Here is a 24,436-nt window from a genome sequence, read left to right as displayed (position 1 = left end):
TTTGATGAAGAAACTGAATTGAGGGGCTGGCCACTTGGTCAAGTACCAAATCCAAGAAAGGGCCATAACAGAGACTTCCAACCCCTACATTAACAGCTAGAGAGCTAAGGCCTAATGCTCTTGTGTCAGAGACCCCAAAACTCCTGTGCTTTCCACTCTATCAGCTTGGGGAGGGGCAGCCGCGAAATTCGTGAGGGCAACAAAGTTGCTCTAGGAGGCTCCCTGAAAGCATTAATAACTGGGCTGCAGAGTCCCCAATCCAGCTGGCAGGAACCGATGCACCCAGTGGCCCCGGAAGGCAAGGGGAATCCCTGTTGGCTGGACGCCAGAGGAGTCCCCTGTCGCTCGACCCCAAAGTTTTTTTCCCCGAAGAAATGAGGGAGACCCCCGCACACAATATTCAGGCTCCCTCCGCCCCCCAGAGGTGATTCCTTTCCTCATTAGGAAATTTTCTGCTCCCTTTTTCCGACTACTTTTCCGAGCGTTTACGTTGTACATCTGGAAAGGAGGGGGAGGGAGGAGGGGGAACAGGAGAGGAGGGAGAAGAACCCAAGCCCGCCCAGTCTGAGCCAGGCCAGACCACCGGCCTCCAGCTGGGGCCGGAGCCAGGGGTGCAGAGGTGCGGCCCCCCACGCCCCTTCGGGGTGCGGGGCGCGGCCTCAGCGTCCCTGGGACCCAGGAATGCCCCCCCGCCAGCCGACCCGGCGGCCGGGGGGAGGGCCCAGCCGGGAGTTGGGCAAACTCCTCCCCGCGTTGAGTCATTCGCCTCTGGGAGGTTTAGGAAGCGGCTCCGGGTCGGTGGCCCCAGGACAGGGAAGAACGGGCGCTATGGGGAGCTGGACGCCACGGTCGCCACGATCTCCTCTCCATGCGGTGCTGCTGCGCTGGGGGCCCCGACGCCTACCGCCGCTGCTGCCGCTGCTGCTGCTACTGTGGCCGCCACCACTCCAGGTTGGGGGCTTCAACCTAGACGCGGAGGCCCCGGCGGTGCTCTCCGGGCCCCCCGGCTCCCTCTTTGGCTTCTCCGTGGAGTTTTACCGGCCGGGAAGGGACGGGTGAGTGGCGAGGTTGGAGGCGGGAAGCGGGCAGGGGGCCACCTGGAGACTGGGGGCGCGCCGAGTACTGGAGGCGACCAGGACTTGAGTTGGAGGGCGGAGTTTGGAAAGACTAAGACTTGAGTTGGGGGCCCTTGCTAGAATTGGGGGCCCGCGCTGCAGCAGGGAGGGACCGTGGCCGACGTGGAGTGTGAGATCGTTGTCGAAACTTGTGTGGCATGAGGAGAGAACTCGAATCTAGAAGCTGGAGAAGTACAGGCAGGGTCTATGGGCCAACCGGGAGGAGAGGGCGCAGAAAGCTTAGGGTCTCTGGCGATCTGTGGGCTGCGGGAGACCTGTGGCGGGTGGGAGTCCAGGGGGGCGCGGAGGCCGGGCAGGACCTTAGGGAGCAGTGGAAGAACCTCGAGATCTTCCGTGGGGCCATTGAGAGGGTTGGAGCTGGGTGAGCGTGTGCAGTAAGAGGGAAGACAGACTGAGGGGGTCGGAAGGTTACGTGGGGGCCAGTCTCATCCTCCCCTCCCCCATCAACTCAGACTCGGGAAAGACCCGGGAGGACAGAGGCTCCCTCCTCTTTCTCCTCAGTCTCCTGAATTGCCTTCAACCCCCAACCTCTTCAGGCGAGGGGATCCAGGAACTTAGGGAGAATCCCAGGACCCTGGCACTGGGGGTACTGGGGCTAGAGGCGGGATCAATCCAGGGCGGTGCACGGATGTGTCGGGAGGGGTGTGAGTGCGCGCGCCTGAAGGGGGGTGGGCGGTTTCCCTCTTGCTCCAGCTCTTGGGAGGAAGAGAAAAGCTGATTTCCTGTAGCTTGTCGGCTGTAGTAGAACTGAGACTCAGACTTCTGGGACTAGGGTCAGAAGCTGGAAAGACATAGGCTGTCTGGGCCTAAGAGCATCAGAACGAAGGTTCCTGAAAATCTCTTTGGAGAATCCTTATTTCCGGGTAATAAGCGGACCTAGACTGGTGCCCACAGGCTTGGGGAAATCAGAGGCCACATTGAAACAAACTGTGTTTGTTTAAATAAGGAGAGGAGGTCGGGAAGTAAAAGAAAAGTGACAGTCCCAGCTGCTGGGCCAAGGAACCCCAGATGCCAGATTCCTGAACCCCTTTGATGACAGCAGTGGATGGATGTTTCTCCACCTCCTAGCTCTGAGCCTCTCTCTGCCCGTAGCAACACTTATACCAACCCTGGGATCTTAGGGCTTGATAGGACCTTTGTCAGAAGTCATCTGATTTTAGCTGTTATTTAATTAGGGGCTTGAGGTGGGGTTAACTCTAGCTAATTTGGTTGGGGAAGGGACAGTTGTTTTTTTTTTTTTTTTTTTTTTTTTTTTTTTTTTGCTTTTTGCTTTATCTGAGGAACTTAGGGATGGAAAAACAGAAAGATAACTAGGCCACAGTCGTTGAATTTGAGTTTTTCAAGGTCCCCACCCAACCCCCACCCCACACCCTGGCCTCTTGCCCAAACCTCATTTCATCACTCTGTCCTGGAGCCTCTGCCAGGGTCCCCCAAACTTCTTACCACAACCCTAATGGAGCAGAAAGAATGGAGGAATATAGGGTCTTCACTTCAGGGTGTCACTCCACCCCACACAAAACTGTCAGTTCTCTTTCAAAACATCTGTTGGACTTTGCACTCCTGGTGACCCCTGACCTGATCCTTCAGCCCCTGAGGTTTCTAAAACAAGACCCAGCCTCTTCTTTCCTCAAGAGAACTCAGGTGTCCAGCTCATACTGCACTCCCTCCCTCCCCTTTGCTCTGAGCACAAGCTCTAGGGCAGTCTCCTTCCTTATGACCTCCCTCTCAGCACCTGTGTGTATTAGCCCGCCCCCGCCCTCGCCCTCTGGTGAGGAAAAACGTATGCCCTTTGTGGCTGTGGTCTTGGTATTCCTTGTTTCTCCCACATTACTTCTCTTGTTGAAGAGAACAGGGTGAGCTCTGCAGAGGTTACAGACATAAAGGGTGAAGCCTAAAGTCAGGCAGCTCTGGGTCTAAGTGTTTACCATTTACTAAAGAGCTGGGACTTGAGCAAGTTACTTAAACCCTTGCAGTTCAGCCTTCCCTTGGACATGATGCCTAACTTATTCTTAGGACTGACTGAGACAATATCTAAAAGGTGCCTGCCCACAGAGGTTGAGCAACATATGCAAGGCCTGAGTTTTGTGGGGGAATTCCTGATTCTGATGTTTTTCCCTGACATCCTCCTCATTCTAAGTTTTCCTCTCTTCCTTATTTGCATTCATTCATTCATTCATTCATTCCCAGGCTGGCCTCAAATTGTGTAGCCAAGGATGGCCTTGAACTCCTGATCCTACCTCTCTAGAGTGCTGGGATTGTAGGCAGGCTCTGTCACACCTTCCACCACACCCAGTTTATGGAGATTGAACCCAGGGCCTCTGTGCAGCCTTTGCAAGCAGTCCACCTGCTTGGGCTACATCCTCAGTCCTTACATGCTTTGCAGTACTCACTAATAACTATAGTAGTTATAATAGTTTCCTCGCATATCTCATGAGCTTTCATATCCACTTCTCATTGGATTGTTTTAAAAAAAACTATGTGGAGCAGAGAAAGAGTTGTTGCTTCAGAAGTCATAGAAATTTAGAGCTAGAAGTTAGCTTAGGAATCCCTCAAAAGCAACTCATCACTGAGAAGGCTAGAGGAGTGAAAGTGACCTTTAAATGGACCAGTCTGCTACAGGCAGCTCTTACTCAGCCAACCAGATGTCTCCCATTGGGATGTACACTGGGATGTACACGGGGTCCACCTCTGGCCTGGCCAGGAATGACGTAGGAGTGCGGGAGCGGGGCCCTGACCCGCTTACTGCTCTCTACCCTGACCTTGTCAAGCCAGGGGAGTCAAACAGTAACTGAATATTGAACAAGGGCTTAGTTAATCAGAAGCCTGGCTAGAAAGATAGTGAAGAGAGGAGGGGATGTTTTGGCAATGGGGCAGAACAGAATACTAGCCTAGGAAGCAGCATTACAGGAGTCCAGGATTCTGTTCACATCCTGGGAAAGATTCTGAGCAACCCTGGATGGGCGCGACTTCTCTTGGGTTTAGTCTCTCAAGTAAGGTCGTAAGACTAGGGCAGCAGTTTGGGGACTTGTTGAGGGATGTCAGAACCGAGGTGGCCCTCGGAGGGCATCTGCATTAGTCCTAAAGCCAGTGGATGTTCTGCGCAGTGACTTCCAGATGGTCTCAAAGGACTAACTTAGAACCTCCAGACACTGAGGCTTCCAGAGAAATGATGCCAAGTATTCCTCCCTTGGGCTCTAATAGAGTCTAACTGCCAAGCCGTATCCAGTGGGAGATAATTAATGGTCTTTTCATCTTTTCTGAACCAAAAGTATCTACAGCTGCCAATCATAGCTTCTGACCAGCCTGAGATAACCAGGTTCCCCATACCAGTTGGTGTAACGCCAGCCAAAAGCAAATGCACTTTGAGTTTTAATTAGCCAGGGATGCTTTATCAGGTAAATGCATGATTTCCGTTAGGCTTTCTGCAATATTGAAAATAGCCCAAGCGACCCTCCCTTGGTACCCTCTTGAACTACTATGAGGATTCTACTGCTGTAGATGTTAGCAAGCAGCAGGTAGGAAAAGAATAAGGGTAAAAAGCCTACATATATGGGCTGGAGAGATGGCTCAGTGGTTAAGAGCACTGACTGCTCTTCCAGAGGTACTGAGTTCAGTTCCCAGCAACCACAGGGTGGCTCACAGTCATCTGTAATGGGTTCCGATGCCCTCTTCTGTTGTGTCTGGAGACGGTGACAGTGCACTCACAATATATAAAAATAAATAAATCTTAAAAAAAAAAGCTTACATGGCAATCTTGGCACAGGCACCTCACCTGGCATGTGTGGGTGCCAGAATGAGGACTACTAAAATGGACACACCACAAAGACCTCGGGTAGACGTCAGGCCTGGTCTGGATCCATGACCCCTGTTTGCATTCTGGGATCCTCAAACCTTCACACAGTGAACAGATATGCCCCTGGCCTATGGGTTTACAAACTTCACAGTCTTTGAAAGGACTGACAAGTGCTTCTTTCTTGGTTTCTCCACAAATGCAGGCGGTATGGGAGAACTTTGGGGATCCTGATAGAACCCAGAGGAAGAGGAAACTCAAGCCCGTGTTGAGCTAGGGCAACAACAGGAGCTCTCAGCTCCTGGTGCAGCAGTCTGGTTCCTGGGCTCTGCTCTCATTCTTGTGGAACCAAAGGCAGTGGACAAGTTCTCTGTAGCAGCCTGAGGACCACACCCCTTTCCTCCCGGGAGGTGGGGCACCCCTTCCCCTCCCTGGGGGCTGTAGCTTCCCATTTTTCCCAGAATCCTCTCGTGAAAGTCACTAGGCTGGTGGGGTGGTATCTCAAACCTCTAATTGGCTTTAATGCCTGAGAGGTGGGAGACAAATGGAGAAGTGAGAGGCTGAAAACTGACAGGAAGCCACAGGCAGTAAACATTTCCTGTCCCCAGGGTAACCAAAGCTGGCACCTCCCCTCTCCACTCTATAACTTAAGGCACCTCCTGTCTGTTCCCATCCTGTTTCTCTGGACCCCTGCCCTATCCATTCTCACCTGTCCTCTCACTCCACCCATACTCCCTGGTGTCCTGGGGACTGCCTTCCTCTCTGCACTCATCACCTATTCATCTTAGACTCCTACTCTCCCCCTCAGTATACCTGACTCTCAGAAGACATCCTCACCTTTTCTCAACAAGTCCCCTTCTGGGCCCTCATTCCTATTGATAAAGACTGAGGAACAGCCACTGGCAAGAAAAGGGTAGGTGTTGGGAATGTTGAAAGCAGACAGGGTACAGAAACCATGAGGGGTGAAGAGACCTGTGATTTGAGATCAAGAAAGAAGCCAGTCAGTGGTGGCACAAGCCTTTAATCCTAGCATCCTGGAGGCAGAGGCAGGTAGATCTCTGAGTCCAGGGTCAGCCTGCTCTACAGAGTGAGTTCTAAGACAGCCAGGGCTACACAGAGAAACCCTGTCTCGGAAAACAAAACAAAAGGAAAGAAGAAGAGGTTAAGAACATTGGCTGCTCTTCAGAAGACCAGGGTTCAGTTCCTAGCACCTACACGGCCACGCATGACTACCTGTAACTCCAGTCCCAGCAGATCCAGTGCCTTCTTCTGGTCTCCTCTGAAACCAAGTACCCACACAACACATAAACACACATACATGCAAAAGTATCCATACATGTTAAATGAATAATTTTAAAAGATAGGAGGGGACCTGGGCATCTAAATCAGGAGAGCAAACAGTGCTGGGGACAGGCGGGGGTTGAGGAGCAATGCCAGTGGCAGCAGGGGAGGAGAGCAGAGGCCAAGGCTGGCAGGGACACTGGCCCAGAGCTGGGGAGCCAAGGAAAGCTGCCCAGACTGCCAGATGCAGTCATTGCAGGGGATCCTGAGGAGAGTGCCAGGAGAGAAGAAGGCTGTGGCTGTGTGGAGGGCCTGGAGGCAAGGGACCAGGACTAGTAGAGGAGAGTTGTGTGGAGACCCCAGAGGCAAAGGACCAGAGCTGGTAGAGGAGGAACGCCAGCAGCCATTCCTTGGAGGACCCCATCTCAGACATGTGTGTCCAGGAAGAGGATCCAAAAGAAGAGCATTTGAGTCCAATGTTCTGGGGCCGATTTGTGGGAGAGTGTGGCAGAGCCCCAGCTAGGAAGGTGAGGTCCACTGTGGGCCACAGGGTGGGGCAAGCCAGGCCCAGGAAGTGGCCTGCTTTCATAGTTCTGATTTCAGAGACTCACATTTTCCTCCAACATGCCCCAAGACTTAAGTGGCCAGTTGCCCGAGTTACAGCCAGGGGAGAAAAGGCTTGGGAAGAAAGGATACAAAATAGGTGAGGCTCTATAGGAGCCTGAATTGTCCCTTTAATATAAATGTGTATGTATATACACACATACATATATATACACATACATATATATACACACACATACATATATATACACATACACATATATATACATACACATATATATATACACATACACACACATATATACACACACACATATATATGCACATACACATACATATATATACACATACACACATATATATACATACACATATATATATGCACATATACACATACATATATATACACATACACATACATATATACACATTCACACATATATATGCACATATACACATACATATATATACACATACACACATATATACACACACATATATATACACATACACATACACATATATAAACATGCACACACATATATACACATACATATATATGCACATACACACATATATATATATATATGCTGGGTAGTAGTGGCACACACCTTTAATCCTGGAAGTCAGAGGCAGGGAAATCTCTGTGACTCTGAGGCCAGCCTGGTCTAAGGACTGAACTCCAGGATAGCCAGAGCTACACAGAGAAAAACACACACACACACACACACACACACACACACACACACACTAATCCACTTTCAACCAAAGGTCATACATTGCATTTGGTATTGTTTCTTAGCCTGGTGCTAGGGGCCTTGTGTGTGCCAAGCACATCCTCCACTCCTGGGCTACAGCCCCAGTTGGACTGGACATCTAACCTTGGCAAGTAGATGGAAGAGACAAAAAAGCCAGAGTCCAGACCCTAGCCTTCTTTTCCCTTTCCAGGAACTGACTCTGGTTTCTCCTCTCTAGTAGTAGGGGAAGAAGGTAGGGGAGTGTGGGAGGAGGAGGGAGGAGCTGAGTTAGTGACAGCAGCACATGGGGAATGCCTGAACTCCAGCCCCTGCCTCTGGCATCCGTGGCATCTTCTGAGATATAAATACAACCCAAGGGACATCTACCCCACCCCCTTTCTTCGCCCGAAGGTCTGGGTGCATCCTGCCTCCAGACACTGACCTGGAAATAGGACCCGTCCTAATCCACTTCTCCTTTCCCCTCTGCAGAGTCAGTGTGCTGGTTGGGGCACCCAAGGCTAACACTAGCCAACCAGGAGTACTACAAGGTGGCGCTGTCTATGTGTGTCCCTGGGGCACCAGTCCTATCCAGTGCAGCACCATTCAATTTGACAGCAAAGGTAGGCTGAAAGAGTTCAAGGAGGGGCCTAGCATAAGTGGGTGGGTGGGTCTGCAGTTTGGGGTTAGGGCCTGGGGATCCTGCTGTGAGGGGTGCTCCCCGGTAGTAGTTCTGGTGCTCCATCCAGCTCCTAGCCATGGGCTCCCCGTGGCACTCACTCCATGTTCCCAGCCCAGCCCAAGAGGGGCGGGCATGATTCAGAAACATGTGGCTCTCATTTCCACTGAATCACCCACAGCTCTGGGAGGCCAGGGCCATAATGCAGACAAAGGCAGAGGAGGCTGCAGAGTTCTGTTCCTCAGCTAAGTGATAGTGCACACTGGTCACAGCGATTCAGCCACTGCCCCAGGGAGCTCAGCCCTCAGGCAGATGGACTATGGAGGCTGAGGCTGTTCAGCAAGCGCTCAGGGAGCTTTTACTCCATGCTAGGCACTGTGGGGAGTGCCTTGGCTCACTTAATCCTGCAGCAACTGTATGAAGTATTAGTGTCCCCATGCTGTGAGGGAGGAAGCAGAGGTTAAGTCACCCAGCTAGTAAGAAAGCAAGGCTGTGAACTCAGGCAGTCTGTCCCCAGAGATAAGGGCAAGAAAAAGCAAGCATAAAAATGTGGGGGCCAGCTAATTTCTGAAGGCATTGAACCCAAAGTTTTATGCATAGTAAAGATGTGCTGTTTCACTGAGTTACAGCCCCAATTCCTACGGCTGACTTCAAAAAGCCTGAGGGCACAGGAGGCTAAGGCAGAAAGAGTGTCAGAGATTCAAGGCCAGCCTGGGCTACACAGTGAGACACTTGTCTTAAAACAAACAAATAAATAAAAATTCTGGAGGACAGTAAGAAGAGCAAGGAAGACAGTGCTACAGAGGGCAGAATTCAGACTTGGAAAAAGACAGAAAGGGAAGTCTAGTGTGGAGGCGAAAGGAGAGGCTGTTAGAGACACAGGGCTGGCTACAGACAGAGATCAGCCATGGGACTTGGCCAATCTTCCCCAGTACCACAATGAAAGTGTCCTGTTCCAGCTACAAGGAAGTCAGAGGAGCCAAGGAGCCAACTTGGGAATCTGGTGTGAGTGTGTGTGTGTGTGTGTGTGTGTGTGTGTGTGTGTGTATGTGTCTGTGTCTGTGTGTATGTGTGTCTGTGTGTGTGTTGTGTGTATGTGTGTGTTTCTGTGAATGTGTGTCTGTGTGTGTGTTGTATGTATGTGTGTGTGTTGTGTGTATGTGTTTCTGTGAATGTGTGTGTGTTTCTGTCGATGTGTGTGTCTGTGTGTGTGTCTGTGTGTGTGTGTCTGTGCCTGTGTCTGTGTGTCTGTGTGTTTCTGTGTCTGTGTGTCTGTGTGTATGTCTCTGTGGATGTGTGAGTATATGAGTGTGTGTTTCTGTGAGAGTGTGTGTGTTTCTGTCGATGTGTAAGGAGAGTGAGAACCAGTCAAGTCCAGCTACACAAAGGAGTCTAAAACTCCTTCCGTATACCTGTCCCAGTGAGACTCTGGGGTCTAGAAATGCTGAGTGAATCCTAGGGCAAGGCTAGGTCGCCTTCCTGAGAACCAGTGTGACAGTCCACTTTCAACTTCCCCAAGGCTCCCGCATCCTGGAGTCTTCATTGTATAGTGAGGAACCTGTGGAGTACAAGTCCTTGCAGTGGTTCGGGGCAACGGTTCGGGCCCACGGCTCCTCCATCTTGGTGAGGCATGCGTGGGCTCCGTGGTGTGGTCGCTAAGGGTTAAGCTGTGGTAGAGAGGGCCAGGCCTGTGGGGGGTGGGGAAGGGAGTGGTCATCTTTCAAAGCTAAATCTGAACACCCCCTGCCCCGCGCCCTCCCAGGCATGCGCTCCACTGTATAGCTGGCGCACAGAAAAGGACCCACAGAATGACCCAGTGGGCACCTGCTACCTCTCCACAGAAAACTTCACCCGGATTCTGGAGTATGCACCTTGCCGCTCAGGTAGGGGCCAGAGTGTGTGGAACGGCTGTGCCTTCTCCATGGGAGGGCCCCAGGCGCTTGGGGCTTAGCTTGTACTTACTTCAGTGCTGCTCAGGAGACTCTTGCCCAGTCTCCTCTCTCGCTCTTGCCTCTCTTCCCTGTCAGCACTCAGTGTGCCGCTAGCTCATTTTATTGTCTTCTTCCCTCACAGATTTTGGCAGTGCAGCAGGGCAGGGTTACTGCCAAGGGGGCTTCAGTGCCGAGTTCACCAAGGTGAGGTGATTGGGGAGGGGAGGCGGTAAGTGAGGATCTAGAGTCAGTACCAGACGGTACGGTACGGTATGCTCATTCCCCTTCTCCGCACCTCCCCCACAGACTGGCCGCGTGGTCCTAGGAGGACCTGGGAGCTACTTCTGGCAAGGTAAGCCCTTCCTCCGCCCTCTTCTGGCCGTGGCACCACATCCTTTCCTTGATCCAAACTTTTTCTTTTCTTTTTTTTTTTTAACATGTATTTATTTATTATGTATACATCATACAGCTTTCTGCCTGCATGTATGCAACTACAGGCCAGAAGAGGGCACCAGACCTGATTATAGGTGGTTGCGAACCACCATGTGGTTGCTGGGAATTGAACTCAGGAAGAGCAGACAGTGCTCTTAACCTCTGAGCCATCTCTCCAGCCCCAAAGAGGGATTTTTTGATTTCTTTCTTTTTTTTTTTTTTTTTTCGGAGCTGGGGACCGAACCCAGGGCCTTGTGCTTGCTAGGCAAGCGCTCTACCACTGAACTAAATCTTCAACCCCCCTCAAACTTTTTCTTTTCCTTTTTTTTTTCTTTCATCTCTGTTGGTTGGTTGGTTAGTTGGTTGGTTTGTGTTGTCTTGTTTTTTCAAGACAGGGTTTCTCTGTGTAGAATTCACTCTGTAGACCAGGCTGGACTTGAACTCAGAGATCCACTTGCCTCTGCCTCCCAACTGCTGGGATTAAATGCATGTGCCACCACTGCCCAGCTTTGATCCATACTTCTAAAATCCTATCCAGTCTCCCCAAAGCCTCTGTGACCTCCCCCTGCCTATCACCCTGCTCTCCTTCCAGGCCAGATCCTGTCGGCCACTCAAGAGCAGATCTCGGAGTCCTATTACCCACAGTACCTCATCAACCCTGTTCAGGGGCAGCTGCAGACCCGCCAGGCCAGCTCCGTCTATGATGACAGCTACTTGGGTAGGCAAGCGGGCAGGGAGAGGATGGGAGGGGAAATCGGGGGCCTCTATCCTCACTCGGCTCCCTGCTTCTCCCACTCAGTGCCGCCAGCTCTGCTGCCATACTTGTGTACAGGCTGACAATGAAGGGATTGAGGGCCAGAGAATAGGGGTCCCCAAGGAGGCAATGCTAACATCCACGCACTCTGTCCCCAGGATACTCTGTGGCTGTAGGTGAATTCAGTGGTGATGACACAGAAGGTAAGCGAGTCTTCGGGCCAAAGTGGGGGCTGGAGAGAAAGCCCAAAACAACATTCTGAGTCCACACTGTCTTCACCTCCGCCCATCAGTTTCTTCTCTTTGCAGACTTTGTTGCTGGCGTGCCCAAAGGAAACCTCACCTATGGCTATGTAAGACCCTGCCCGCCACCCTCTGCCTCTCGCCCAGACTAAGTACAGAGCCTTGAGTGGCAGTTTGTTGGGGACATTGAAAAGATAGATCAGAGCCTAGGCTCTGGGAGAACACACCAGATTTGAGAAGTCTGGTTCAAGGGAAGGAAGTGTGTGAAGTCAGACGCAGGTTCAAATTCCGGCACTGGCTCTGGACAGGTTCATCTGTTCTTTTATCGCTACACTGTCCCCTGCTTGACCGCTCTAAGTTGCTTCTTCCATGTACAATGGGGTAATAATAGTTCTGACCTCACAAGGCACTTGTGAGGGGAATGAAAGCACTTGTAAATCGTCAGACCGTGTGCAGGCACCGGCTATTATTAGACCGTGACAAGTGCCGCACACGGTCGCTCAATTAACAACATTTATTAAGGCAAGGTGAGAGATGAGATGAAGACATCTTATCCCATCTCTTAAGGAGAACCTAGTCAAATACGTGGGATAAAACGCACAGCTTTAATCTTGATGAAGTCACTGTCCATGAGCCTCTCGATGTCCCAGGCACTGTCCGTGCATGACGGTGTTCCCTTCCCCACCACAGGCCCGTGGGGTGCAGCACAATTTTGCCAGTTTGCACATAAGAAAACTGTTGTCCTAAAATACCAACTATGTTGCTTAGGGGCAGCTGGATAAATATTTAATATCTATCATATTCCAAATCTCATGCTCTTTCTGAATTGGAAGTTTCAGATAACAGCACATTTTAGGAAAGCAGTAACCTCCTTCCAGAGAGGGTGCCTCAGAGAAGGTTCTGTGAGGGTCCCACACAGATGGGGCAGGAGGGAGTCCCAGGCACAGGCATGAAGAACACAGAGAATATAGGACTGGGACTAGTTTGCAGCCTCATAAGGTAAAAGAGAGTGAGAATCATAAGGGAGGGTTGAACAAGCACAGGCAATGGGGCCAGACGCCAGAGACTTAGAGGGCTGGCCCAGAGGCAGGGACTGACAGTGGCTCCAGGGTCCCCTGGAGTGTACAGGTGGGAATCACAGTCCTCCATCTGCTCTCCGGCACCAGTGCCAGGGGGAAACCCAAGACCCAGTCCAGCCAGTCCTGGGAAGGCTCATACCAGATCTCAGCAGAGCAGTGGGGCAGAGAGCAAGATCCAAGAGACTTGGAGGTCTGCTAGGTCAGTGGCTAAGAGGAGACAGCAGAGATGTGAGTGCCTTGCAGACTCTGGTAGATGAGGGATGGCTAGAGTTCTGAATCTGTCGGGTTTGGAGCCCCAAAGTGTATCCAGTCACAATTACTGTTTGCCTACTGCCTGCTAAGCTCTTCTTCAGTCTCTGAGAGGCAAAAACCAAAGACCATGCTCTGGGTCCCACTAATCTGATTCTGGTCACTAGAATCTAGTGGATAGGGATGAAAAATCCAGAAAGGATATGGAGAAAGAAGGCAAAACAGCGAAGGAGTAGAGAAAACCCATAGGTGGAGGGAAGGCAAATTGGGAAGGAGTCAGAGGAGTGCTAAGGTTCTCCTAAGAAATACCTGTCCCATGTGTCCCAGACCTTCAGACATGGGGCATCCAGGAACTATAGGCCTTTGTCTTCATCTCCAGGTCACTGTCCTTAATGGCTCAGACATCCACTCCCTCTACAACGTCTCAGGAGAACAGGTGAGGGTACCCTCACTTCTCCCTCTTGCCATCTAACCTGCAACCCTGGGCCAACAGCATCAAACTTCCCACCTTCTTTGGAGCCTCTGAATGTCCACTTACAGCCTCTCTTGATCCCATTTACTGACCAATCTTTTTCTGACTCCATGCTGCCCTTTGTCCCCATAGATGGCCTCCTATTTTGGCTATGCCGTAGCTGCCACTGATACCAATGGAGATGGGTGAGTGACGGGAAGGGATGCATCTTCCAGACCTGGTCGGGGGTGTGAACGTGCAGGCAGACTACTCCCTCAGGGTGTTTTTTCTAGACTCAGTTCATGCTTGCCTTCTCCTTGGTCAGGGCAAGAAGAGCCCTCAGGTCTCCTGGGAATCCAGAATGCCTGGGTCTCCCCCACAAGGGCAATAAATTATAGCAAGACAAGGGTTATCAAGATGCTTGGGTCTTCCCTTTTCCTCAGGCTAGATGACCTGCTGGTAGGGGCACCCCTACTCATGGAGCGGACAGCTGACGGGAGACCTCAGGAGGTGGGCAGGGTCTACATCTATCTGCAGCACCCAGAGGGTATAGAGCCTACGCCCTCCCTCACCCTCACTGGCCAAGATGAGTTCGGCCGATTCGGCAGCTCCTTGACACCCCTGGGGGACCTGGACCAAGACGGCTACAATGGTAAGTATCATGGCCCAGGGGGCTGAGACCGAGTTGAGGGAATGCTAGTTGGTCAAGAACTTAGTGGGAGGGTTTCTGTCAACTAAACTACCAGGCCCTCTTGACTTTCCAAGGGTATTGGGGTTTAAAGAGATTAGAACAGGAATTAATGGGTAGATTGGGGACGGGGAGGATCCTGAGGTTGTTTGTTTGTTTGTTTGTTTGTTTGTTTGTTTGTTTTTGGTAGGGATTTGGACCCCTGGCCTCCTAACCTAATGAATAATGTGTGTTGTGTCTTGCAGATGTCGCCATTGGGGCTCCGTTTGGTGGGGAGGCCCAGCAAGGAGTTGTATTTATATTCCCGGGAGGCCCAGGAGGACTGAACACTAAGCCTTCCCAGGTTTTGCAGCCTCTGTGGGCAGCTGGCCATACCCCAGACTTCTTTGGCTCTGCCCTCCGAGGAGGACGAGATCTGGACGGCAATGGATACCCTGGTAAATTGTGTCCATTGCCTTTTCCTCTTAGAATTCAAACTTCCGGGTGCAGTGCTAGCTAGCTGCCACCAGATGGTGCAGTCCCCTGGCTCAGGCCTCTGAGCCATGAAACTAGAAAGCCTTGGATGAAGGCATTCCTGATTTGGGGCTTGCCATAAAGAGTAGTATCTTGACTTTCTACAGATCTAATCGTTGGATCCTTTGGTGTGGACAAGGCTCTGGTATACAGGTATGAACTCAGGGAGACTAAGGCAGCCTGGGCAACTAGTTTTCCCTTTGAAACTAAGACTGAGGCCGTCAGTACAGAGGAAACTGGTGTCCTGGAGCAGGTGCCCAGCCTTAATTCTGCTTACCCCACATCTACTCTTGGCAGGGGTCGGCCCATCATATCTGCCAGTGCGTCTCTCACCATCTTCCCCTCCATGTTCAACCCAGAGGAGCGCAGCTGCAGCCTGGAAGGAAACCCTGTATCCTGGTGAGCTGAGCCAGGAGCCTGCAGAGATCTGTACAGGCAGGGGGGCTGCGTCTGCCTCAGGAAGGGACAAGCAGGGATGTCCTAGTCTGGGTCTTTCTGAGGCAGGTAGGAGGCCAGTTCCAGTCACTCAGCACTTTCTCCTCCGTCTTTCTCCAGCATCAACCTTAGCTTCTGCCTCAACGCCTCTGGAAAACATGTACCCAACTCTATAGGTGAGAGAAGCTGCTCACGTGGGGCAGCGTGGGGTGGGGCAGAAGGACTAGGTCGAACAGGTAAGAAAAGCTGACTCTGTTTCCTGGCCACAGGCTTCGAGGTGGAACTCCAACTGGACTGGCAGAAGCAGAAGGGAGGGGTCCGGAGGGCACTGTTCCTGGCTTCCAAGCAGGCCACCCTTACCCAGACCCTGCTTATCCAGAATGGGGCTCGGGAGGACTGCAGGGAGATGAAGATCTACCTCAGGGTATGGCCTGAGGATGAGGGTGGCCTAGCCTGGGTAGATGGTCACATAAAACAAAGGACTTTGGTGGTGGTGGTGATGGTGGTGATGGTGGTGGTGGTGGTGGTCGTAGGTGTGCATGTGAGCTTGCATGTGGCTGGATGGCTGACTGGGAAGTTCTCCCTGAAGAGCCTGGGGCTTGGGGGAGGCTAAAGAAGAGGCCTTTCTGTCAGAAGAGCCAGACACCAAGTGCCTAGGCCTACAGAGCGATGAGATCAGATTTGGGCCCTGAGCAGATAACGGGGGAGAAGGTTGAGAAGAGGGTCACTGAGGCCCCAGAATCCCTAATCCCATGAATTCTCTCCCCTGACCCTAGAATGAATCAGAATTCAGAGACAAACTCTCCCCAATTCACATTGCCCTCAACTTCTCCTTGGACCCCAAAGCCCCCATGGACAGCCATGGCCTCCGGCCAGTCCTACACTACCAGAGCAAGAGCCGGATAGAGGACAAGGTAAGGAAAGAACTTGGAGGGAAGACAGCCCTCGCCCCAGAGACAGGGCCCTGGGAAAGGGGTGGTAGGACCCCTCTCAAGACTCTTCCACTCCTCAGGCCCAGATCTTGCTAGACTGTGGTGAAGACAACATCTGTGTGCCTGACCTGCAGCTGGCTGTGTATGGGTGAGTGGGGCTGTCACATAACAAAGGGACAGGGACACTGTCGCTGAAACTGACATGGACGCTGAGCATTTCTGGGTTTGGGTTTATCTACAGGGAGCATTCATTTCCCTAGCTCTAGACAAATTAAACACAGTATTCTGCATGCAGCATCTTGCCTTACGCCTGCCAGAGCCTGGGACCCAGTCAGCAGGGCCAGTCCCACTGTGCTATTCGCATGCCCCGTTGCCCTGGTTGATGGATTCATTCTTTGGTGTCCTTACTCTGTGTGCCCCTCCAGGGAGAAGAAACATGTGTACCTGGGTGACAAGAACGCCCTGAACCTGACATTCCTCGCCCAGAATCTGGGCGAGGGTGGGGCCTATGAAGCCGAGCTGCGGGTCACAGCCCCCCTGGAGGCTGAGTACTCGGGGCTTGTCAGACACCCAGGGGTGAGAAGGCACTCTCAAGGGGGGCTGCAGTGGTAATCCCCTGCAGAGGGGCGCCCAAGCCTGGCTGACCTGTGCCTGCCTATCCCCAGAACTTCTCCAGCCTGAGCTGTGACTACTTCGCGGTGAACCAGAGCCGCCAGCTGGTGTGTGACCTGGGCAACCCCATGAAGGCAGGCACCAGTGTAAGTGAGGGGTAGAGGAGGAAGGGCTAGGAGAGAGCACAAGCAAGCCCTGGCACATAGGTAGACGCCCTATCTAACAGCCCCTTTCTCCTCCCTGTTTGTTGCACAGATCTGGGGTGGCCTTCGGTTCACTGTTCCTCATCTTCAAGACACAAAGAAAACCATCCAATTTGACTTCCAGATCCTCAGGTAGGGAGTGACTGGGCCTGGACTGGGACTGAGTTGTGAGTGAAAGAAGGGAAGGCGGGGCAGGCAGCAGAGCCTGGGGGTTCCCTTCAAACTGCTTCACTCTTACCTCCGTCCCACAGCAAGAACCTGAACAACTCACAAAGCAACATGGTCTCCTTCCCACTCTCGGTGGAGGCTCAAGCCCAAGTCTCCCTTAACGGGTCAGTGCCCAGGCAGAAAGGGGCCTTTGGAGGGAAGGGTGACGGACTTCTAGAGAAGGACACATTGGTCCCTTTTTGTCCATTCTAAACTATCCTCCTCTTCAGTGTCTCCAAGCCTGAAGCCGTGATTTTCCCAGTCAGCGACTGGAATCCTCAAGACCAGCCTCAGAAGGAGGGAGATTTGGGCCCTGCTGTCCACCATGTCTATGAGGTGAGGAGGGTTGGGAGACAAGCCACAGGGGTCTGGCTACATGAAGGGAAAGAAACCTAGGACTGGAGTGAGGAGAAGAGAAGAAAAAGGGCCAGTCTGGAGAATGCAGAGGACCTGTGAGAGAGATCTGGAAGAGAGACATTCTGGTCCTTTGCCTCACAAAGTGAAGCTGTTTTGGGAGGATACTATGAGTCTCAGACTAGCATGGATTACAGAGTGAGACCTTGTCCCTTGTCTCACCCTTGAGTAATGGCTCAAGTGGACGTTTGCTGCCGTTGGATGTTCTTTCAGTTCTCAGACTGATACACTGTGGCCAAGACCTGCATGTCAGACCAGCTTTCCCTTCCTCAAAGTGTGCTCTTCCTTCTCAGCTCATTAACCAGGGGCCCAGCTCCATCAGCCAGGGTGTGCTGGAGATCAGCTGTCCCCAGGCTCTGGAAGGCCAACAGCTCCTCTATGTGACCAAGGTGACGGGACTCAACAACTGCACCTCCAACTACACCCCCAACTCACAGGGCCTGGAGGTGAGGACCTGGTCATCGTGGGGTGGAGCGATGGGGTTATGGGACAGGGAAAGGTTGCCTGGAGTGGATTGGAAGTGGTGAGGAGATACAGTCTGGAGGGAGGGAAAAGATCCATATCTACTACATTTGTGTTCTTTGCCCTGAAGTTGTCTTCCCTCTCTCCTGGTGTGCTATCAGATCTATGCTACCTTGTCCTACGAGACCTGTCCTCTGGCCCTCTTTGAGAGTGTGTTTGTTTGTAAACAGCATTTAATGAAGTAAATGTTAAAGTGAACACTGCTAGACCTAGGAAAACCCCACACCAAATGAAACCAAAAGGTCCCCGCACTCCTGCAGCTTGTAGCTAATGAAGGCTGGTAGACAATAAGAAGTAAAAAGAAACCGGGTGGGGCTGGAGAGATGGCTCAGTGGTTAAGAGCACTGACTGCTCTTCCAGAGGACCTGAGTTCAATTCCCAGCAACCACATGGTGGCTCACAACCATCTGTAAATCTGTAAAGAGATCCGATGCCCTCTTCTGGTGTATCTGAAGACAGCTACAGTGTACTTATATATAATAAATGAATAAACCTTTAAAAAAAAAAAAAGGAAAGAAAAAGGAACCGCGTTGTGGTGGTGCACACCTTTAATCCCAGCACTTGGGAGGCAGAGGCAGGAAGATCTCTGAGTTTGAGGCTAACCTGGGCTACAGAGTGAGTTCCAGGACAGCCAGGACTTACACAATGAAAGCCTGTCTCGAAAAATGAAAAGGAAGGAAGAAAAGTGCTGACACCTATAATCCCAGCACTTGTGAAGTAAGGCAAGGGGATCAGAAGTTCAAGATTATTCCCAGCCATTTACATGAGACCCTGAGTGACATAGAAGATGGACGGTCACACCTGTAACCTTAATCTTAGAAGAGGCTGGAACAGGAGGACAACCATGAATTAAAGGCCACTCCGGTCTATAAACTGAGTTCTGGGATAGCCAAAGACTCACAGTGAAAAGTTCTTGGAGGGAAGAAGGAAGACAGGCAAGTGAATCTGTGGGGTACAAAGCTGACCTCTGACAGCTCTTGAAGAGGTAGCCATTAGCCAGGTACACTTCACCTACTATTGCCCAGGGTTCAGTCCCAGCACTGCTAAGTAAACAAGTAATGATTCAACTGAAGCCTGAAAGACAAAGCTGTAAGACAAGGGACAAACATTACCAACAGAGGGAACAGCCAGTACAAAGGCCCTTAGGCAGGAAAGACTTAATGATTTCTTTATACATCCCCTACACAGTGCAAAGCAAGGTACACTTTGCTCTTGGCAATAGGTGGGCTGGCTGAACACAGGGACAGAGACAGAATCCAGTCCCTGGCTCTGGAACATAGGTTCAGGCTGACGTAGGTGCTATAATGGAGCAGGAAGTGCAGCTAAGGATGTCTCTTCTTCCAGTTGGATCCAGAGGTTTCTCCACATCACCTGCAGAGGCGAGAGGCTCCAGGGAGGAGTTCTACCACCTCAGGAACACAAGTCCTGGTAAGTCACTGCAGGGAAGGAAGTTTGTCCCAAGTGTCGGACACCTGTTTGAGTTCTCAGGGTCACCAGAGCAGAATTCTGAGCTCAGACACCTTCTTTCTTGCCAGAAATGCCCTGAAGCCAAGTGTTTCAGGCTGCGCTGTGAGTTTGGGCCACTGCATCGCCAAGAGAGCCGGAGTCTGCAGCTGCATTTCCGAGTCTGGGCCAAGACCTTCTTGCAGGTAAGGGAGCTTTATGCAGCCTGGACCCCCGACCTTTGGTCCTAGCAGGACTGACTCTGTTCTTTCCCTGCTGTCTTCCCTTCCACCTCTGCTTTGGTTACTGGACAAGCACACACACACACACACACACACACACACACACACACACACACACACACACACCAGGTCTCCCTCCTGCACCCTGACTGGTTTAGACCAGTCGTGTGTCCTTGGCGCCCCCTCTTGGTCACAGTAGGAGCAACTACTTCCCTTTCTGGCCCTGATAGAAGAACAGTAGAAGGGCGAGCATGCCTTTAATCTGAGCACTCAGGAAGCAGAGGCTAGTGGATCTCTGTGAGTCTGGGGCCAAACCTGGTCTTCATAAGTGAGTTCCAGGCCAACCAGGACTACATCTCTCAAAAAACATATCTCAAAAAACAACAAAAACGATAAATAACTACACACAAAAAAAGTAAAACCGTAGAAGGAGTGGGGGTGTAGGTCAGTGGTCAGTGGTAGAGTGCATAACTAGCACATGCAGTCCATAGGTTTAAAGACCAGAGTGGGTAGAGCCGGAGAGATGCAAACATGAAAGCCAGACTTCAGATCTTCAGCATCCACGTAAATGAATGCCTAGCTGATGTGCCAGCAACCCACATGTAATCCCAGCACACGGGAGGCAAAAACATGGACTCCCCATGGTAGGTCAACCAGACAGTTGAGACAAAATGGTGAGTTCTGAGTTCTAGGTTCAATGGGAGAGCCTGTCTAAATGTATACCTGACAATCAGTTTCTGACCCACTCACACTTGCACCCACACACACCACACGTGCATGAACATATGAAAGAAAGAAGAGAAAAGGTAAACAGAAAAGAAGGGCTATGAGATGGCTCAGTGAATGGGTAAAAGTACCCACCTCCAAGCCTAGCAACCTGAGTTTGATCTCTAGAACCCATGTGACAGAATGAAAGGCTTGATTCCCTCTAGCTGTCCTCTGACTTCCTTATGCAAGCCTTGGCATGTGCATACCTAAACACACACACACACACACACACACACACACACACACACATACACACACACACACACACACACACACACACCTCTCTCTCAAATGAATTACTGAATGAATGAATGTTTAAAAATAAATAAGAAAAAAGAAATGAGGACTGGGGAGATGGTTCCGTGCATAAATGAACTAGTCTGTAAGCCTGACCACTTGAGTTTAATTCCTAGGACCCAAGGACAAAGCTGAGTTCTGTGGCTTAGCTAAGCCTAGAGTATGTAGTACATACAGTGGAAGAAACAAAAGAGACCCAGCCTCAACAAGGCGGGAGGCAAAAACTGACTTGTAAGAATTATCCTCTGACCTCCACATATGTCTCATCAAACATGTGCACTGGCATGTGTGCACATACATATAACACGTATGCACATATGTACACATATAACACACAAGACAGAGTTTCTTTGTGTAGCCCTGGTTAGCTCTGGAGACCAACCTGGCATGGAACTTAGATCTGAGAGCCTCTGCCTCCTGAGTGCTGAGATTTAAGGCATTGGCCACCACCACCCACCTAATATTTTAGAAAACTTAAGAGAGTAGGGGGTGAGATGAATCAATGGTGAATAGACAAGCAGAAGCAGGAAGAGAAAAAAAGCCATCATTTATTGAATACACACTATAGACCAGCCATGGTCCTGGATGTTAACCCATATTAATCATTAAAAAACATGTATTAAACATGTAGTTATTTGGTTATGCATTAGTTATAATTACCCAATTTCACATTTATTATCTCTCTTAAGGGGCATCGAGATAATCAGAGAGAGTGAGTTCATAATAGGGGACGGTCACATCCTGAGAGACTGTAGGGAAGCCCTGTGTTCTCTATATTCCATAGGGGTTGCTCTGACCACTTCTCTCCACCCACAGCAGGAATACCAGCCGTTCAGCCTTCAGTGTGAGGCTCTATATGAAGCCCTGAAGATGCCCTACCAAATCCTGCCTCGGCAGCTGCCCCAAAAGAAACTCCAGGTGAGTTCAGGGTCAGGGGTCTGGATCAAAGAAGGCAAGCTCAAGAATTCCAGAAGCGGGATGAGGACGTGGATAGAGGCTGGTCTTGCTTTGTGCAAACATTTCCCGACTCTGTAGGTCCAGAGATAAAATGATCAGCCAGATTAATGTGTGTCTCTGCTCTGGAGGTCACAGCCTAGAGGGCAGTGACATCAGTGTGACGTGTGGCAAGACGGTCTACAGAAACATGTCATGGGAATACCTGAACCCAGTCTTACAGAGTCGGGAAGGGCTTCCTGGGAGAAGGAAGGGTGAGCAAGCCGAGGCATGAAGGAGTCAACTAGACTCCTCCAGGGAGGAAGACTCTGGGTGTGAGGAAACAGCAGATGTGCACTTCGGACTCTTAAGTTCAGAATGCTGTCAGCTAAAGATGAGAGTTGGGTCCAGATCTGACAGACGTAGCCAGGAATAGGGTGAGAAGAGTTTACAGGTTCTCAGTGTCATTGGCTTGTCCGCAGGTGGCCACAGCCGTGCAGTGGACCAAGGCAGAAGGCAGCAATGGCGTCCCACTGTGGATCATCATCCTCGCCATCCTTTTTGGCCTCCTGCTCCTAGGTCTGCTCATCTATGTCCTCTACAAGGTCAGCCACACCGAGCCTTGGCTTGGCTTCCCGCCTATCAGACTCTGCCTTTTACCCAGGAGAATCAAAGAGGCCACCCTCAGATCTACGTTGCAGGCCCCCATCTCTGCCCTAGCTACTCACACCCCATCTTGTCTTTTCCTATTGGACCCCTCCCTTCAGTCTGCAGCCCTCGGTTTACAAAGAGACCTCCTGTCTCAGGATAAGTTTGCCCACATTGCAAAACCCCAGATGGCAAATACACGATGACATTTGTGCTGTCATCTCTTCTAACATCTATCTAACAATAAATGATGGCGTCCTACAGGTGGCAGCTACTGCTCAGCAATCAGATGTGGCACTTGTTGAGTTGAACTTGTTTACCCTTCCTGGCTAGACTCGTATCACTTTAAAACTCTGACAAATGATCACCCCATAAAAACCCCCTGATTTTAGATCTCCCACATCTACTGGACCCCTTGGGAAAGTATCTGAAGGAAGCCACTTTGGCAGGATGGGAAAGGTAGAGGCTGGAGAGCCCTCATTCCCCTGGTCAGGGAGAATATAATCTCTAACTGTGCCTCCTTTCTCATCAGCTCGGCTTCTTCAAACGCTCCCTCCCCTACGGCACAGCCATGGAAAAAGCTCAGCTCAAGCCTCCAGCCACCTCAGATGCCTGAGCCCTCCTGATCTCAGAATCCTGATTCTGAAGAGCCAGTCCGCTATCTTCCGGTAGGGAGGGACTAGGCACTTCCTGAAGGTGCTGAGGGCTGGGGAGAAGCACTTCTCCCTAGCCCAAATACATACTTGAAGGGCCAGAGCTGGGGGGCAAGAAGCTTGTGGATCCTTCCCCCCACGCACTGTGATGGACCCTCGTTTACACATGCCCTCTCACGGATGGGGGCCTCAGGTCCAGGGACAGAAGCCCCAGCCTTCCTTCAGCCTTTGAATTTTAGAGACTTTTCTGAAATCAACTTGGAGCTGTAATTAGGGAATCTAGTCATGGTTCTCTGGGCCGGGCATGCCACCAGGACTTCCTGTCTGACTCCCGCCTGCAAAGATTCATCTTTGGCCTTGCCAGAGAACTAAAGGAAGCCTGCAGCGAAGAGCCTGAGACTTGGGGACCGAGACCTGGCAACTTCAACAGCCCCTATCCTGGAAGGCCAATAAAGAACACTAAGCATGGACAGTGCTGCAGGACCAGCTCAGGACAAATCCCAAACAAAGGTCAATGCTGGCCCAGACCCAGATCCATGGAAGTCAGCGTGAGAATGGAGCCAGACCCAGTCTGGGGCCTGGGGTTGATCTGGAACCCAATCTCAGATTCTAAGAACCTATGCTCGCAGACCCAGGATGACATTTGGGTCAGCTGCAGACCTGGGCCTAGGACCCTATTTATCCCTGACTTAGGGCAAGTCGGGAATTACCCAGGACACAGTGGCAAACAGACCTGGAACCTCAGCCTGACCAAACAGGCTCACTCATTCCCCAGAGAACGGGAAGCCCCAGGCCTGTACGACCTGGGTTCTGCCCACCAGCTGCACTGACGCTGCCCCTCTCTCCCTAGCCAACCCTCCCCTCTCCTCCAACCCCCCCAACTTATTTAAACTCTGTTGCAAGTGCAATAAACCCCACTCACTGCCCCACTGACCAAAGTTGCAGTCTGTCCTTCCATCCTACTCACCAAGTCTATCCTAAACCCATAAAGTAGGGCAAAAAGGAAATGTCTGTCTCCTGTGGGCCTATTCCCACTAGAAGCCGAGAGTGTTATTTCCCCTAACCCAGAAACGTCTAAGTCATTAAAAGACAAAAGAAGGGACCTAGGTATGCTGGCACGTGCTTACAGTCCCAGAATTCTGGAGATGGGACACGAGGATCAGTTCAAGGTCATCCTTAGCTACTCACTGCATAGTAAGTTTGAGGTCTGCCTGTGCTACATGAGACCGAGGGAGAGAAAGGAGGGGAAGGAGTCAAGCGGTAGTTGCCTTTAATCGCAGCATTTGGGAGGCAGAGGCAGGTGGATCTCTCGGTTTGAGGCCAGCCTGGTCTAGAAAATGAGTTCCAGGACAGCCAAGGCTACGCAGAAATCTTGTCTTGAAAAACCAGAAAGGGGATTCGAGGTCTTGTCTCTTGTTGTTCTCATCCAGCTCCCACTAGGGGGCTTACCTACTACCAAGGAGAAAAAAGAAATCTCTCTGGGGTTGAGAATTGTGAAAGCTGCAGAGAGGTCCCTGTGATAGGTGAGGGAAGATTGGTACAACACACTCACCTGGGCTTCCCTTAACCCAGAAAAATAAACTGAAAGGAAAGCCCACTAGGTT

General features: G+C 51.2%; 1 protein-coding gene across 4 annotated transcripts; it reads left to right on the top strand.

Annotated features, from left to right (window-relative positions):
- The first annotated feature begins 558 nt into the window (after positions 1 to 558).
- On the top strand, positions 559 to 23,767 carry Itga5 (integrin subunit alpha 5). Of its 4 annotated transcripts, none has more exons than NM_001108118.1 (30): positions 559 to 1,055; positions 7,998 to 8,128; positions 9,704 to 9,807; positions 9,947 to 10,067; positions 10,258 to 10,319; positions 10,422 to 10,467; positions 11,140 to 11,265; positions 11,460 to 11,504; positions 11,610 to 11,653; positions 13,251 to 13,307; positions 13,476 to 13,528; positions 13,766 to 13,974; positions 14,256 to 14,447; positions 14,631 to 14,676; positions 14,821 to 14,922; positions 15,079 to 15,134; positions 15,228 to 15,382; positions 15,735 to 15,872; positions 15,971 to 16,038; positions 16,316 to 16,466; positions 16,556 to 16,648; positions 16,758 to 16,837; positions 16,957 to 17,037; positions 17,143 to 17,248; positions 17,620 to 17,772; positions 19,193 to 19,276; positions 19,384 to 19,497; positions 21,415 to 21,516; positions 22,014 to 22,136; positions 22,712 to 23,767. In NM_001108118.1, exons 1-30 carry the CDS (start codon positions 682 to 684, stop codon positions 22,793 to 22,795), a joined length of 3,300 nt encoding a protein of 1,099 aa, NP_001101588.1. In that variant the 5' UTR covers positions 559 to 681; the 3' UTR covers positions 22,796 to 23,767. The 4 variants fall into 4 exon arrangements, with proteins under 4 accessions (NP_001101588.1, XP_063119755.1, XP_063119754.1 ...); XM_039079352.2 differs by having other exon boundaries at positions 591 to 1,055; positions 21,418 to 21,516; positions 22,712 to 23,765; XM_063263685.1 differs by lacking the exon at positions 22,712 to 23,767 and having other exon boundaries at positions 586 to 1,055; positions 21,418 to 21,516; positions 22,014 to 22,674.
- The last annotated feature ends 669 nt before the right edge of the window (positions 23,768 to 24,436 follow it).

The sequence above is a fragment of the Rattus norvegicus genome, chromosome 7 (genome assembly GCF_036323735.1).
Source record: "Rattus norvegicus strain BN/NHsdMcwi chromosome 7, GRCr8, whole genome shotgun sequence".
NCBI classification, from domain to species: Eukaryota; Metazoa; Chordata; class Mammalia; order Rodentia; family Muridae; genus Rattus; species Rattus norvegicus.
The sequence above is the reverse complement of the archived record's forward strand: the minus strand, read 5'-3'. Positions and strand labels throughout refer to the sequence as shown.